The sequence below is a fragment of the Dryobates pubescens genome, chromosome 2 (genome assembly GCF_014839835.1).
Source record: "Dryobates pubescens isolate bDryPub1 chromosome 2, bDryPub1.pri, whole genome shotgun sequence".
In the NCBI taxonomy this organism is placed as follows: Eukaryota; Metazoa; Chordata; class Aves; order Piciformes; family Picidae; genus Dryobates; species Dryobates pubescens.
Genome location: NC_071613.1, coordinates 24030284 through 24047818, shown reverse-complemented (window position 1 = coordinate 24047818; position 17535 = coordinate 24030284). Strand labels below are relative to the sequence as shown.

Below are 17535 nucleotides of genomic sequence, written 5' to 3'. Positions count from 1 at the left end.
TGTCCTCATTTTTCAGAGCTCACGAGCAGGTTTTGTTGGTGAAATTTATAGCCTGCAAATTAGACTAAGATGCAGTGAGTGGATCTACCTTAACATTTTTTAAGATCCTGCTGAAAAATATATTCAACTGTTTTGTGTCGGGGTGTGGTTTCTTCACCATTCTATGGGTTTGAGGCGTCACGGTTGACGCTGGAGTCTCACATCGTGATGAACACAGCCTTTGTACACCCACCTCAGGGACTGAAGCACTTCAGTGCATGTCTCGCCATCACAAATATTTGAAACAAGCTTTGTGAAAGCCATGGAGAGGGTGGTAGAGCTGTTTTGTCCTGGATTTTATTTTATTTTTTTCCTTTTTCTTCTCTTGAGTAAAATGGGATCATTCTTTTTAAAGTGAAAGCTGAGAACGAGGCCTGTCTGGATGCCACTTGCCATTTATTTTTCTAAGGGGAAAAAGTGAAGTGTTTTTAGAATTTGTGTTAGATGCGAGATGGCCTTCCTGGCTGGTGTGTTCTCTGGGATTTCACCAAGATAGATACACATTTTCCTGGATATCACAAAAGAAAATAAGCATGACACAGTCAGGCCCCTTCCTTGCAGTGCCTGTCTCTGTGGCGTGCCTGTCTCTGTGGCTGGCCTGTCTCACACCATAATTTTCATTACATCACTGCAAAGGAGGTGTTTTGTGGGGCTTTTTTCTTCTTGTTAAGTACCCATGGTAGGTAACCTTCTTAAATCTCAAGCTGGAGATAAAAATTTAAGACTAGAAATAACCATCTTTGGCCAAGCCTCACTCTTGCTGGCATCCTCTTTGGCGTCTTCTCTCCTTTCAGCACAAAGGAGCCAAAGGTATTTGTGTCCCTTTTTCCAAGAGCACACTGGGCACTGGCAAATGATCGTCATCAGGATGTGCCTTCCTTTTCACCCAGAGAGGTGCAAACCTTTGCAGGATACCCACTTCAAGCGTGTCTGGATCAAACACTTTAAATCTCCTATACAGATATACATTAAACACATTCACATGATTCCTTTTTGTGGTTAAATGCTTGATGATTGGTTTCAAAATAGTAGATATAGTGGAAAGAGCAAAAATCTTTAATAAAGCCCATGTTTGATTTAGTCTCCCTTGCCAGGCAATTAACGATATAATTTATCCCCCATTAATAACCTGCAGCACAACTGTGCTTAGCGGGTCATTAGTAAATAAACTGTATTAGGTGGGGGGTGAGGGGAAGCCCAAAATTAGTGTTTCTTTGTCAAATACGCAGTTGTACAAGATTTTAACTACTCTAAAAATCCAAAGTTGCTTTTTCAGTAGTCTCTGACTTGATATTTTCCTGACTTTACCTCAAGCGAAACCCTGGTACCTATTTGCAATGTGGAGTCTAACCAAGATGCAGGCAGCGGCTTTGCTTTATGTGGTAGCAAGCATGTTAAAGTGCAGGGTGTTAGGCTATTTTTAAGAATAAAATAATTCTTTTTTTTTTAATATATTTAGCACTAATTCTACCTTAAAGATTGGTTGCAATTATGCTAACATGGTATTACCCACCTTGGGAGATATACTGGACTAAGGTTTCTTCAGTATTTGCTATGTGAAAGGACCCAGATGGAAAGTGAGAGTTGAAGTATGTCTTCATTTCCTCAACTTGTGTTAAATGTTGTGGTTACATGTTTCTTGACTGAAAAAGAGCAGAACTACTGGAAGAGAAGGTGTTCATTATTGCCAGTCATTACATGGACTGGGGAAGGGACTCTTAGGTCTCTGCTTATAAGAGGGGAAAATCATTAGCCTTTAATTTTGAACTGAGTGAGTGATCTAATTGGTGGTGGAGGGGAGAAAATGACTGTCATTGGTCCTTAAAATTGTTGTATGCTATGCTACCATGGCTAATACAGTGGGAAACCAAGCACACTGAACATAGGATTGTTTGTTTTGTTTTTCGTTGAGAGCCGATAGTAAGTGACCCTTTGTCAAACAATATTAATTGTACCAGGCATACATGAGTTACACACCTTGTTTTCTCAGCTTTATTGCTGTTACCACCTTTTCTTTGTGTGCTGTCTTTAATATTAAAGAAAGCAGATAGCATTCAGAGGACCTTGAGATATCTCTGTTCCATTATGCTTTTAAATGTCCTAGTGTTGCACAAGTTAATTTAAGGATCAGTAAGATTCTCGAGGAAAAGAGCAATTTGAAATAATAAAGTGATTTCCCATTGGTTATTGTCAGTCCCAGCTGGCCTGCTTCTAAAATTGATGCAGTCCTGTTGATTTAATAGGACTTGAATCAGAACTTCACCCCAGCTGCTTTTACACCTTTCTGGAAAGGTAATGGATATTGTTAAGAGACTGTTATGCCTTCATAAGTCAGTGAGCTCAAGAAGTTAACAGGTAATGGACAGTGTGGATTGTGGCAATCATTAATTTTACTTATGCATATTTTTATTTTTCCTTCCTTTTTTTTTTCACCTTCTCACCAAAATGCAGATACTGGGTTAGGAGATTCTGTGTGTTCAAGCCCGAGTATATCCAGTACGACGAGTCCCAAACTTGATCCACCTCCTTCACCTCATGCCAACAGAAAGAAACACCGCAGGAAGAAAAGCACAAGCAATTTCAAAGCTGATGGTATCTCAGGCACAGCTGAAGGTAAGTTTGCTCTGTGGTGGAAGTCCACATTTTGAAAACACCATTCCTAAAAGCTTTCTCGAGTACAGCTCAGCTGCAGCATTGTCTCTGCAGACAGAAGGTAAAGAAAATTGTACTGAAGTAGAGAAATTAAAGGTTGGACTTTTAATGATGAAGCTGAATAATCTGAAGCATCACAATGGTGAATTCATGTGCCTAAAATATGTTTGGAACTGATTTTTTTAATACGTAAAAAAGCGTCCCCAAGTTAATAGGGAGCATCATTAGCTATAAAGGTAAGGAGCAGTCACACTTGTGAAATCAAAAAGAAGGAAAAAGTCAGGTTCACCCCATTGCCTATACATCATGTTAGAACTTGTGCATTTTTTCAGTATTATTAAATCTCAGGTTATCACTTCTCCTTAGACACATCTTGAGCTCTAGAATCACGAATGCTTCTGATGCCTGTTATTGTTTGAATATTCAGCTACTCATGGAAGGACTATGTTATTTGAGGATAAAAAAATAAAAGGGGAGAGTTTAAATGTTTGGGTTCTTTTTTAAGAACCAGAAAGGAAAAGCCAAAAAAGAACTTCTTTTTCCTTTAGTTTAGCTTACTATTTCCAACATGAACACTGCTATAGCTGTTCAATGCCCTTCTGAACGGGTAACAATGTGTACAGTAGCCAGATATGATATAAAACATGCTTGTATCTTTAGAAAAGAAGAAAAGAAACATGCTAGGATTCAACCAAAAGAGCTCCAGAAAAAAAGATGAACAAGGATAGTTGGAAAGCTCAGAAACTAGGGAGTCAACATACAAGGAGAGATGAAAAACGGAGACAATGGAATAACATTGTTGGAAAAGGGGAGTGTTAAGTAAGAAAAAGATGCAATTGTAAGCATTGGAGAGTAAAAAAACAGCTACTTCAGTATCAAAGACCATTGGGACAAGTTCTGAAAAAAGCATGACAATTGCAGACAGCTGAAGAGGCATTAAAAATAGATGTAATAATAGTATACAACTGAGAAGGGGCATGTTAACTACTACTTAGTCATCCTTATTTTCCATGTATTTAATTTCTCAATTGCACTTCTATCACATATGGAATTTATTTGCCAGCTATCTATACAAATCCTTTTTTAAAAGCCATCAGCTTTTTTTTCATAATAGCTCCTGTTGCGTTCTCTTTCCAGTCATTTAACTGCCTTTACTGTTAGTTTCCCCCTAGTTTATGGCCTGAAGCCATATTTTATTTTAACCTTTCATTTTTAATTCGTCATCTTTTTTTTGTTGTAACAATCCCTTTTACACCACTTATTTTCATACCTCAATGGCAAGTTACAGAAGGGATTTTTTTAGAGCACTCAGCATTGGTCCAAGACTATTTTGTCAAAGTCGATGTGAATCAAGACCAGCTGGATATCAGGAGCCTTTGAAAATCTCTAAGAAATTAATATGTGTATGTTTTCTTTCTCCTGGGGAGATTATTTTCACAAGTGACTGGAACTGAAGCCTGTGTGGTCCTGGTCTGCAGGCACAGACTTCTGACCCGCAGCGAGCAATGGGAGATCTGCATCTCACCCCCGAAATCTCTGTTCCGGTTGGAGTGGGGAGTATGTCCTCTTTCATCCTTCTCTCTTTTCCCTTGCTCTTTTCCTTGTCCTCCAGCATTGTAACACATAAACCTGAAAATCTTTTGTGATAATTCAAGAGAATTGTCCTCTCTCATATAAATGGGAGTAAATGCTTCAAGAAGAGCAAGAACTGGCTTGCAAGCAGCAACTAAGTAATACATAGGGAGTCTTAAAAGTAGTGGTGAGGGCCAACACTTGCTTCTACAACCTTTGTATCTCTACATTAGCTCATCAGCTTTCTTTGACCTGCCTTCTGAGATGTTCGCTCATTTCTGGCTTGGGGCTCACAGCTGTGTCTGGAGTGGGCCACAGTGTCTGTTAAATGCTTTATTTTTATAATATCTCTTTTAATGTATAACTCAGTGAAACCCAGCAACTGGCCACATTAACAAAATCACAGCTTTCTAGTGTTCTTGCCACATGAGAGGAACTCCAGGCATCCTTCAGCAGTTAACTAATCTTACTGGCCCTTGAATCTTTAGCAAGGTTGGAAGGAGATTCCCAACAGTTAAGACAGTCAGCTTCAACTGTCAGTGATAGCTGAAGGAGAAAGCAATGAAGCATGCTCAAGCTCCCTGTCCTTCTCAAAGAAGGACATCTCAGAAAAAGTAATAATGATTGTATATTCCCATGATTGATGTTCTTTCTACCAAGATTCTTGGACATTACTTTTTTCCGGATCCTGGAATGTGGGCACTTGCAACCTTTTTCTGTATCTTCTGGTGTCTGTGCTGATGCAAGCCAAAAGTTATGTTCATTATATCAAGCTTAGAGCGTTCATTTCTCTGAGCTTGCTGTGATGTAACTTTAGTCCTGGGACAACCTGTGTCACAAACCAGTCTGCTACTAGTGGGGTGTGTGTCTGAGATGCTTCAGGCTGTTAAGGGCTTTTCTCCAAGCTGCCAAATGTAGGATTTTCACACCTGTCTTGCAATTCAAAGCAGTTTGCAGTTCAATAATTCAGCCTTTCCTCATGAAAAATCTTTCCTTGTTCTCCAGCTCTTGGCTACAAATCTGTCCAATAACCTAAAAGATTTCTCTTTTTTTTTGGTTTTTCTTCCTCCACACTTGCCTTAAGCAAGATTTAAACCCTCAGAAGATTACTGCACTTCTGAAGACTACAAATCCAAATTAAACTGGGTGAGGAAGGTGTTCAGATAGATACATGCTTTGCCTTGACAAGTTTGACCAAGTGTTTGAGATATGGCAGGTGACTCACTGAAAATGGGGTACAGAAGACTATGATGATAATTGTGGGAGAACCATACCTTCCTTCCTCTGGAAGTTATGAGCTCATTGTGAAAAGGGGAAGGAGGATCCTCCTCCTGCAGTAGCTATTCTCAGAGTTACAATGGATCAGAGTTAAATGATTTGGGTAATCGTGGATTTTATGTTTCCTTCCTTTGGATCTAGGCACGTTTCAAATGTCTGGCTTTCAAACAGAAATTCTGGGTTCCTTCATTTTTGTCTGTAGCAAAGCTTAGGTGTTCAGTGAGGTTTAAATCTGGTCTTCAGCAAACTATAGCATTTTTACTGCACTTTTGCAGTCTTCTTTTTTTCCCTCCTTGAACGTGCCTGCTTTGATCGTTGACCTCTGCCCAAGTATTCAGATACCACGATGATGGACACTAGTGAGCCCAGGGTGATTCACTAATTCCAAGGACTGATGCTCATCTCTTTTATACCCTTCCATAAAGGTCATGCTGATTCTTCTTTCTCCACACTATCTGCACATGCACAGCCCTCTCTTTCTGGGATTGATTCTTTCATCTTTACTTGGTTTATCTTTCTCTGGGTTTTCTGAGACAATGGCTTCAGCAACAAAAACACTAAAGCAACTAAACAGCAGTTGGATGAAAATTATAATTCAAGTCCTGTTTTGGAAAACCTGATTCTTGTGAAATTTTTCCAGTGCAATGCAACCTAGAGAGAAGTCTTTTAGTTCTCTGTAGAGAACTTGTCACTGAAAAAACTTCTTCGTGTTTTTGAGGGTAACAGCAGGAATGCTTACATTAGGCAAGGTGCCAGCAACCAGCAGTGTTTTTCCCACCATGCTATCTAAACTTGCTCAGAGCAGGATTATACAGTGCTGTGTTTCAAAGAGGAATAGCTGCTCAGAGCCTGGTCCATTTTTGTACCCTTGTGCTGCTGCAGTTAGTGGAACCAGCTAGTGATAATAGGAAGGCTTTTCAGCTTGAAAACAAGTAGGGAAATTAAAAAGCTTTCTTGGAAATACTCTTCACAGACCTTCCCCCATATTTACTTTTCTTACTCTTGTTAGATATTTTTAAACTTTCCAATTCAATTTCAGATTGAGCCTGCCTGCACTTAGTCCATCTCTGAGATGTTAGGAGCAGTAGAAAGTCCGAAATATGACCACCTTTCAGCATGAAATCTGGATCATCAGTGCTCTGCAGGTGTTTCATTGACTAAGAGCTCTGACTCTGCTGTGTGGCCAATGTTGACTGTGTCCAGGTGGATGGGTGAATTTGTGAGGCAGCTGCAGGCAAGACGCTGCTAATTTATCTTCTGTCTGGGCAGTGTAGGCAAAACAAGCATAGCTCTGTATTCCTATTCATGCAGATGTAGCCCGAGAAACAGGAGATGACGATAGGATAGTAAATGTGACAAGCAACTCAGTAGACTTTGCAAACTCTGTGTTTTCTCTGTAAACCCATTTCCCACATTCTTCTTCATCACTGGTTTCTAAAGACCTTTTGAAGGACAAGGAAGGACCTTTTATGTTTCTTTTCAGAACTATTCTCTTAAAGATATTTGTTCTCTGTCCCTTGTAAAGTAATTGCTTTCCCCTGTACTTTTCTGATCTGTGCAGTCTAGCCCCCACCTCTAGGTGTATACTTCCTGGCTTGTAGCTGAGGATGAAGCCCAGTTTACTGACAAATGTTATTTTCTTTGGTTTTTTTCTGTGGTGAATGGGTAAAGATATTTCAAAAGCTTGTGTTCTTCAGGTGCATGTTCTATAACACCAGAGGCACTCTTCTATTTTGAATCTCAGGGAGAATTGGGGATGAGCTATAGTTTAATTTGAAATGAAAATATGTTCATTTTTTATGGATGGATAACCAGGATTTAGTCAGACTTCTTACCTGTACTTTCAGCAATCAGCAAAAATGTCACTGTTTTGTTCTCTGCTTCTCAACTGCCTGGGGCTTTGTGTCCAGGAGACTTTGGGACCAGGTACAAAAAGCCAAGAGAGATGCCAGTTTATTCCCAGGATGTCTTGGCCCCTTTTGTCCATCCCAAAACCAAAGTGACAGTGAATTGGGGGAAAGCAGTTCTTAGCATTGGTCTCTTGTCATCTGTGTAATACATGAATGATTGATATTTTGTCTAAATTGGAAGCAATACAGTTGCATGTACAGCTTATGATACATAAAAATAACCTCTGTGCATTTTACCTGCAGCTTCTCACCCTAAGGTTGTCTTAGGCTAATCCCTCACATGTGCCCATGATTTACCTGCTGGCTTTATATGCTGAAATGGTTTAAACATGCTTGCCTCTATCTGTGGCTCTCTGCATAGTCTTCTCCAGACCATTTTAACACAAGTTTTCCTTAGGTGTGCATAGCAGATGTGCTGTGGCCAGGCTGAACTGAAAAAATGAGCTTTTGCTAATCATCTATATAAAAAATCAGTTTAATTGGGATTTTTTTAGTGGAAACACCTCAGCGGCCTGTTTAGTGAAACAGATGCAAACAATGAGCTGTATTTTTTGTGAGAAAGTAGTTTCTTCATTTGACAGGTGGACTTAACATTGTTAATGATAATACTTATTTATAAGACATTGAATTAAGCACCATGATGAAGGAATGTATTTGTACTTGGTGCTCTTTTCTTATTTTTTCTTTCCTTTTTTTTTTTTCCCTTTTTTTTCTTTATTTGCTTTCTTTGATGGGTCTTTTTATGGTCTGGAAGAAACCTTCTGACATTGTCAGAGGACAGCATGTTCAGAAACATTTCCAGCACAAAAAGTCACAGCATCGTCCCTCCCTTTTCTCTGCAAGGAAGATGTGAAATCTATTATTTTGACCTGCAGCTGCACAAGGGCAAAACTACTCACCTATTAAAGAGTTTGTAACCTTTGGAATCAAATCTATTAGATGTCAAGGTCCCTGTATGGATTGTGTGGCTTGAAGTAATGCACACAACTAAGCTGACACCAAAACTTCTTCTAGTAAAAGCTCTTTCCAGTCTGTTACAAGATAATTAAGTATACTAGTGTGGTTGTACAGGCAAACAGATCTTGCCCATGGAGGAACATCACAGAAGTTATTCCCAGTAATCGTGTCATTCTAATTATTTTCACAGAATCAGAGAATGGTTTAGGTGGGAAGGGATCTTTAAATGTCATCTAGTTCAACCCCCCTGCAGCGAGCAGGGACATCTGCAACTAGATCAGGCTGCTGCCCTGTCCGATCTGACCTTGCATGTGCCCAGGGATGGAGCTTATACCACCTCTCTGAGAAACCTGTGCCAGTGTTTCACCACCCTCATGGTAGAAAATGTCTTCCTTACCTAGCCTAAATCTCCTCTTTCAGTTTAAAGCCATCACCCCTTGTCCTGTCACCACAAGCCCTTGTAAAAAGTCCCTCTCCGTATTTCCCCGTTAAGTCCTGCAACACTGCAATAAGGTCTCTGGAGCCTTCTTTTCCCGAGGTTGAACAACCCTAACTCTCTCAGCCTTTCTTTGTGAGAGGTGTTCCAGCCCTCTGATCATTTTTGTGGCTTTCTCTAGACTCACTCAGTCTATGTCTTTTTTGTGCTGAGGACACTGAGATGAACGCAGTACTGCAGGATGGGTATCAAGTTTTACTGAGTCCCTGCATAGCAGAAACAGATGTGGAGGCATTCTTGGAAAAGTGTTTTTATTTCACTAAGGCAGCAAGTTTTTGATACTGTGAGATGAGTGAACATGTGAAAATGAAAGGAAAAAATCATTAGTGCTGGCATTATGGAAGAGTTTTCATCCTGTGTCTTTGGTTGTGTGTGGACACAGCAGAGGATCTTAAGCTCTTGGTCCTTCTAGCCCCATGCTGGCTGCAAAGTCCAATCCAGCTCCTTCCTGTGTTCATGGCCTGCACCAGGATGCTGCTGCTTTCACAATGTGTGTTGAGGCTGAGCACACTCACTTGTGCAAGGAGCTTTTCATGTGTTGTAAAGCAATAGCATAAGTCAGTTCATTATAACCAGGGGGTGGGGGAGCAGGGCAGGTCAGGGGACAGCATAGAAATATTTTAGGAACAACTGATTTAACCCCAGACTTTGCATTACAGCTTTACAACACATGGGCAACCCACTGACCCAAGCTAGCATGCTCAGCAGCCGCTTGTCTTGTGGCAGTATCAGTATCTCAATGCTAAAAATTATATGAAATATCTTAATAAGTGTTTTCCCCTTTAAAAAAAAGGTTATATATATGTATTTTTTTTTAACTGAAATGCAGACTAATGTCTTATAGAAAAGGAGTGTGTTTCCATCCTGTCATGCAGCATTTTTATGCATCTTGTGGTGGACAGTTTGCTTAGAGCAGATTTTGTTTCTCTTTCTGGTCTCAAAAGGGCCTGAAGTTTTAGAAAGTATATGTTTCATAGGTTTAAATAATGTTCTGCACTATTTAAAGTGAGTTTGGTACAAAAGTGGCATTTTGACTACAATATTGAACGGAACTGGAAATGTTTTCAATAGGAGTAGATAGCCAGGAAGTTTGGGGGGTCCTTTGTAATCGTTTAGAGTTACTGCTGAATTACCTTCACATGCAATTTGTTCCTCACGGTGTCATTTCTGTAGTCCTCCTGTGCATGAAACCATTCAGAAATTTAAGCAAATAACATTTTGCTGTTTCATTCCATGCACAAAAAAACCCAAGTTCTGCTCTGCTAATTGTCACTCAATTTTGAGTTTAATAAGCTTGCTTTGCCTAATACTGTCGGACTGTAGTTTGATAAGTTTGATAATTCTTCTTTTCTGAACTATCTCTGAAGAGCTGTAGGCATTGCCTTATCTAGCTAGTCTCTGATTCTCTGCTCTAGCTGCTTTGTAGGTTAAATATTTTTTGTAAGCAAACAATAACCACAATGCAACCTATTCTCTCCCTCCCCCCCCCAAAAAAAAGTACTACCACCAATCAATCAGAAAAGAAACCCAAATCAATCAAACAAACAAGAAAAAAAAGGTAGGTCTTAATTGGCATTAGAAATGTATTTTCTTCTAAGAACTGAAAAAAAATCAACAGTATGTGATCGTGTTTGTGGTCTGTAATGCCAAATGCTTATTTTGATTTAAGTGTACTGCAAATGTCAGCCATTCAGTGTCAAAACACTCTTTGGGTGTAATTCCACCGATTATCAGTAACTTCATTCCCTGCTTCCTGAGAGATACAGCCCTGGCCGATTGCTGTACACCTGAGAAATAGGAGGGCAGAAATTAATAAAATCTAGAGCGAATCTTCAGAGACTTACTTTCAACCAAGGCATAAAGGTCACTTGTTGGGAAACCTTGAGCCGCAGTTGTCACAGCCTATCTGACATGAAAGGTTTGCTGCTGAAAGACATTTATGTTGATGCTGAGCAGTGAAAGACAAGGGAGGTGAAGCTCATCTATTGTTTTAACCTACTTCATTGCAGGCTAAACAAGTTGAAAGATTCCTTCTTCTCTTTAAAACCACTGTTAGCTCAGAGTCGGAAGAGCTGCAGGTTCCGCCTACCTGGTTGAAAGGAAAGGAAAAGTGTCACAGTGGTGGTCAGCAGGAAAGGGATGAGTCCCAGGAAAAATTTGTGGTGTTTGCATGCAACAGCACATTCAGATAGCCAAACAAAGATAAGACTTCTTTTTTTTCCCCTACATTTCTCTGAAAATCAGCCCCACTCTTAGTATGCAAAGTGTTCTGTGTTGTCACTGTAGGAGGGTATGCTGTGTGTCCTCACAGTGCTGTGCTGTGAGCTGACCTGGATTTTTTTGGAAAAGAAAGATGTAAGTAATTTCATAACTGAATTTTTCATTCAGGTGACATGTTAGTATTTTACTGGCTTCAGGTAATTAGTGTCTTTTAAACTCCACTGTCAGCCTGAGACCATGATTATGAGAAGGTGTCTGATGTCCACAAGCTGATGTTTACAAGATAGAAAGAGGTACTTGTAAAATTTTAATCTTGCTAGAGAATTTGTTTCTGTTTTGTTACTTAAATAAGAGTGTCGACTTCAAAAATTCCTGGCCAGCTTTTCCAGGACATAAGATTTGTAATTTCATTATGAATCTATATATCTGAATTTAAATACTTTAAAAATAAAATTAGATTATCATTTATTGCATAAGATATAGTCAGTGTAAAGGGGGGGAAAGAAAAACAAGGTCATTGTGTTAAGTATAACTTTGTTCTCATGTTCACCACATGACTGAGATCTTGAGTCAAGGTGTCATAATCTACATGAGCAGGGTATTTTGATGTAGGAGCATAAGTTAGTTTTTGAAGGATGCCTTGTCCTCAGCTGTCATTGTATTCGTTAGCTCACTGGAACTGAGCTAAAAAGGTACATTGAGAGGAAGTTACATTTAAAAAATGGAAGTCCTAAGTAATTCCCTTCAGGAGACCATAAAAAGTTAAGACAGAAGCACTGAATTAGACTAATGTGAAGAAAAAAAAGATCCATTAAGGTCTCTTAAAGATTACAACCTCTCCTAGGAAGTTCTCCAGACATGGACTGTTCTGGAAAGCACAGCAGGGTACATGTTTCTCTGTCTCTTGCTGTTCTGCTTTTTGTGGGCATCTCCCAATAGTTGCTGATGAAAGCACAGCAGGCTAGGTGGACTCCATGCCCTATTGTGGCTGTCAGTATGCTCTGCTTCTCTGCAGCATGCCTTGTTAAATTGATGTTTGCCATAGAAGGTACATGGCAGCATTGGGGGGAGGGTTGAGGGGATGCCAGGTGATTACAGGCATGGCTTTTTATTTGTAATGTGCAACGTGACATTTATGACAATGGCTTGATTGTGGAGGTTTGCCATGTATAGCTCAAACCTGGAATTCAGGGGGCAATGTGTCAATAGGGCTGATCTACAATAGGGGTATAAAACATGTTCTTGGTGTTATGCTAAAAAGATCTCATCATCAAGAGGAACACATAGAACAGAATAGAGGAATAAGAACCTTGTTATTTTTTTCATTGTAGAACCCAACATTTTAGTCAATTATGGAAGTGCCCTGAAGAATACTTGTGGTTTTCAATGTGTTCTTAAGGCTAACAACTGATCTGAGAATAGCATCAGAAAATAACTCCTCATGTAATCAGCCTCCTTGCTCCAGGTCTGAAGAACTTCAGTGGGCAGTCAAACCACATTTGTCTTTAAATCTAAGTGAAACAAGTTAATGATCTTTTCCAAATGCACACCTTTGCCAGTCATATCCCTTCTGTGCTCCAAATCAAGGTATTTCAGGCATATCATTTAGCAAGAGAGATGTAGAAAGTCTCATTTGATGAAATATGTGAATTTGGTTGTACCTAATGTTATCTACTTATGGGGAAGGCAGAGTTAAGATGACATTTCCAGCCGACTCCAGTTCAAGAGTCTGCATATGCAGGTTTTACCCAGCAGCACGAATCTGACGCTGGCTTTTGTACCGTGTAGGCATTGCAGGTCTGGAGGATTTGCTACTTTCACCGTACAGAAAACGTCTGTCTGTTTTTCCAGCTGCATCCAAATGCTTTCTCTGATCCCTTTTAATGCTGGTGGGTGTTTTTTGTGGCTCTATTAGACTTAAGGATTTAATAGCATACATCAAGAATATTTTTGCCTTGTTTTAGTTCTTTGTCAGAATATTTGTGAGTCCTTTTAAAGAGCAGATCCAAACCAAAACTGAGGAAGTAATGTTGTACATGAGGAATTTCACTAAATAAGTTGTTAGATACCCACATATTTTCCCCACATTTTTTTGTGTAAGAGAAGTGAGCTAAGTGCAAAAGCTTGAGCAATTTAAAGTTTTTTTCCCTTCAAGAGACAATGATTTTTCTTCCAACTTCCCTTTGTGATTTTGGTTCTTCCAAGGTTAACTATTATTCCTGAGACTGAGCATTTTTTGCCTCCCCCCCCCTTAGAATACCCCTCCCTATTTCTGGGTGTTAATCTCTTCATAGGATAATTTTCAAAGGTAGCTTGGGGTGAGCTGAACATGTTTCAGCGTTTCTTGGACTACGATGTGCAATGTCAGCAACTTGTGCACTAGCAAGTTCTGTGCACCTCTGGTTCTTGCTCACAGTGATAGAGCCCATGAGAGTCTGAGGTGTGCAGGTAGACATTCTCATCCTGAGGAGCAACCTCTGAATATGTATTTGAAAGAGTGACCAACAAATATGAGAGGCTGGGGTTCTTGATAGTGAAATGCCAGCTGGATTTATTATTCCATAGATGTTGGGCGCTGTAGATGTTGGGTGGGTGTTTTTAACTAGGCTGACTTTTCCTTCCACTTAAGCAGTAGTCTCTAGTCTGATCATAGCAGCCTTCTCCATTTGAAAAATGCATCCCTGGAGTGGTTCCAGTTTTGATGCTGTGTGGTATTGATGTCAGGCATTTAGAAGACAGCCCTGTAACAGTAATGTAGACCTCTTTTTACTTCCAACTCCTGACCAGTCAGTCATTTCAAACCTCTGTTGTTTTGTCAAGTTTTAATCACACAGTTGCTTTAAAATAGCTGTCAAATTCACAGTGAGCAGATGCTTGGTATCTTTCCATCTGAAGTCTCTACTGCAGATCCACACTCTGTGTGTGAGACTGCAGTGCTGAGTTTGCTGCATGTTTGTTTTACACCCTGTGATTTAATCTCCTGTTTTCAATCCCTCCACCTTTCTCTTTATGAATAGGTTGCTTATGATAGATGTTATGCATTCTATATAGTGTGCAACTCCAGTGAAAGGAGTAGGTGAAAAGAAAACTTGAGCAGGGCCTCATCATTGACATTTCCACCACTTCACGCCCTCAGAAAAAAAATAAAAATTAATAAAGGTTTCTTTTGTGAGTGTGAGATGGAAAAAATTGGCCATTTGTCTGTGAGGTAATAGGGCTTTGGTATAATATGAAAATCTATCAAATGATTAAATTCAATGACATTAAATCACAATTCATGAAAGGAGAATACTGCACGGTTTAATTCTATTTAATTTTTGAGGGAAGAAAAAAAGGGGGGGGGGAGAAAAAAAAATGTTTGAGTTTCTCTTAAGCTGATTTCTCTGTGCTCTTTCTTAAAAGTGCCTTTCTAGTTGCCACACAGTGATGTGATCATTATCTGTCACCTCATCGCCTTGCTGCCTCAACACGCAGTAAAATACAAAAAAAAAAAAAGAGGGAGAGGGAAGAGTGAAAAAAAAAAAGACCAGAGGAGCTTGTGAAGTATGACTTCCTATCCCAAGACTCATTGCCTGCGATTCGTACCGCTTGACAGTAATGATCTTATTACAGTACTCTGGACCTTGAAGAGATTTCATGAGGAGAGCAAAAGGACATGCCTCCATGTAATCAAGTGGCGCTGAATATTCCACGCGTTTTTGATCACACACTGATTGGGCACAGTTTTAGCCCATCTTCTAGTCAATTATGCATGGCCCCTCGTGCTCCTGTGATAGTCAGAAACATTGATAGCTGTTGTCTGGGGGGGCTGGCAGCCAGCCAGGGGTTTGAAGTGCAGTCATTCCGGGAGAAGTGCTTTTTAGTTGGAATTGATTACCTTTCTTTAGGTTTTTGCTTAATGGCAAAACTGTATTGGAGAGGGCTTCAGGTGAAAAATGGACGGATTAGCCATTTAGAGTAGCTGAACTCCTAGTCAATTTTTAGCTTTCCCGTTTCCATCTAATTTATATTTAATGATGTAACGTTTGATAATATTTAAGATATTTCATTTTCAGTTGCTGCTGAGCACACATGTTGAGCACATGTTAAATCACAATGTATCAATGTTCAGGTTTTCGAAATTAATCCAGTTTAACCTTCAGGCTGTGAGGAAGTGCCTTTTTCGGCACCTCTTCCAGCAAGTGCTTGGTTTATCTGCAAGTGGTACGAAGATGACGTTACCAAGCAGAGCGAGGGCTATTTTCATCCCCTAACGAGGATAAATCTGCCTGCTTTAAAAGAAGCAAAGGGTCGGTAGCTGGGTCCTTAGTTTAGATTCTCTTGTCTCAGTGGCTGATTAGGCTGCTGTTAATTTCTTGCCTGTAAAAATGTCGCATCTTTCTTAATTCAGATTCCTCCTAAAATGAAACAAAAAATAAAGGAAGGCATGTGTATCGAACTCAAAGTACTCTGTAAGAAAATATTTAATCATAAACGCTGCTTCTTACTTCAGGGCCACCAATCTTGTGTCTCACATTTGAATGTCCTACAATATCTAATTTTTCAACGTATGTATAGTTTGGAGAGATGGGAGTAGGATTTTGCAGTAGGCCACATGTCAGATGAAGAGCTTCTGTTTTCCCTGCTTGGAATATGCTGCAACTGGCAGTGGAAAGATGCAAAGTATTCTGGTCGCTCCCCAAATTTTGATGTCCACTTGTAAGTATAATTCTGCTCTAGCTGCCTGCTGCTGGCTGAAATAATAAAGCAGTCCTGCAAAACAACACTGCAGGCTTTCAGCATTTTCTGAAGGCATTTCTGCCACTAAATGTCTCCCTCATGGGACTGCTTCCTTCTGAGGTCCAACAAAATTTACAGGGTTGCTTGGACAGGCAACATGTGAACTGAAGTTCAGTGGCTCTTTGAACTTGCAAGTGAAACATTCCATATGGAACCTGTCCCTCTTCTACTGCTTCCCTTTTAATTGGATTGTGGTTTTCTTTTTTTCCTGAAACTAATCCTATGCTGGCAATACCTACTCCTTAAAAAGCAGCTTTAAATACTTTTTATGTCTTTGGTTCCTTAAGATCAATCCTCATTTCCCAGGTAGGGGCCAAGCCAGAATTAACAAAAAGAAGAAAAACAGTAGTCTTGGTGGGGCTTTTTTGGTCTTTGAAACAGAGCTGTTGGGATTTCTTCTAATGATTGCAAGTTCTGCTACTGTCTGAAATTCTGTATTTTTGTGTTTTATTTTGTAATAATGTTTTACTGCTGCTATACAGCCTATGAGACCTATGTGAATATTTTTTTCCCCCTCTTTTCCCCCACCTTCTTCTTTGGAAGACAAACTTCTCTAAATCTGTGTATTTACTGACCTGTGAGCCTGCTGCCTTTGCCAGCAACCAGGATTGCGCTGTGCTCTTCAGCCTTGCTCCACCTGGACAAAGAATGATTTTGTCAGGCTGAGGGCCCCTTGGTACTTCTTGCTCAGTGAGGTTTTGAACCAAGCTTTTAGTGTTGAGGTTGTAATAAACCAGAAGGACCATGGTCAGCTCATAGTTTGCCATATTTGTCTCCATCAAGGAAGGCCTTGTAAAGGTAAGCTTTGAAGGGGGAGAAATTCTATATCTTTGACACTATTGACTTTCTTGGAGTGGTGAACTCAAGTGTCTGAACCTACTGTCAACACTACCTATGGAAGTACGTGCTTTCCCTGAAGGACTATTCATCTGAGGTCTGGGAGGAGACCAATGATGCTTGCAAGCATCTCATAATGTATTTCGTAGCATGATGTATGCAGTGACATCAACTGGAGAGGCACAGATATGTCATGGCAAATTTCCCATTTGAATGGGATGCTCAAATGTAGGAAATAGCTGTGTGGTTTTCAGTGGGGGAAAAAAAAATGTTTGATAGACTATGAGTCTCCCCTGGTGGACTCCACTTTGCAGGGTACATCTAAGAAGAGGTTGGTTGGCGCTTGCCAGCTTCACTGCCAGACACACATCTTCTTCACCGGGGTTTTCAAATTGATATGGCATTGACTTGACTTTGACTTCCTTTGCACCTCCTTCCCCAGTGCTTTGAATCTGTCTTTTTAATCTGGGGAGGAAGTGCTGCAGTTTGTGGTGATGGATTACAAAGATAGGCTGGAGTATGTCTGACTGCTTCATTTGACAAGGAATTGGCAGCTCCCTAGAAGACTGTTTCAACTTCCTTTTATTTCTCCTTTCCCAAGTTCCTCCTTTTGGGACTTCAGTGGCTGTGTCCATGGTGTGCAATTGTCATGCAAGCTAGTATTTCAAGGGAAAAAAAGGACATTTTAGTTTAAAAATCATCATTAGAAAATTGTTCATGGTGGTGACTGGTTTGTGATTATCATAAATGCCAGTGCTTTCCAGTACTTCGTAGTGGTAAACAAAACACCCAAGC

General features: G+C 40.0%; 1 protein-coding gene across 8 annotated transcripts in view; it reads left to right on the top strand.

The window, feature by feature from the left end:
• AGAP1 (ArfGAP with GTPase domain, ankyrin repeat and PH domain 1) overlaps nucleotides 1–17535 on the top strand; it is a 389866-nt gene that overhangs the window by 293212 nt on the left and 79119 nt on the right. For all 8 annotated transcript variants that reach the window (XM_054172086.1, XM_054172080.1, XM_054172073.1 and 5 more), the window contains one exon: nucleotides 2491–2652. In XM_054172086.1, the coding sequence (XP_054028061.1) occupies nucleotides 2491–2652 (162 nt within the window). The remainder of the gene's footprint in view (nucleotides 1–2490; nucleotides 2653–17535) is intronic.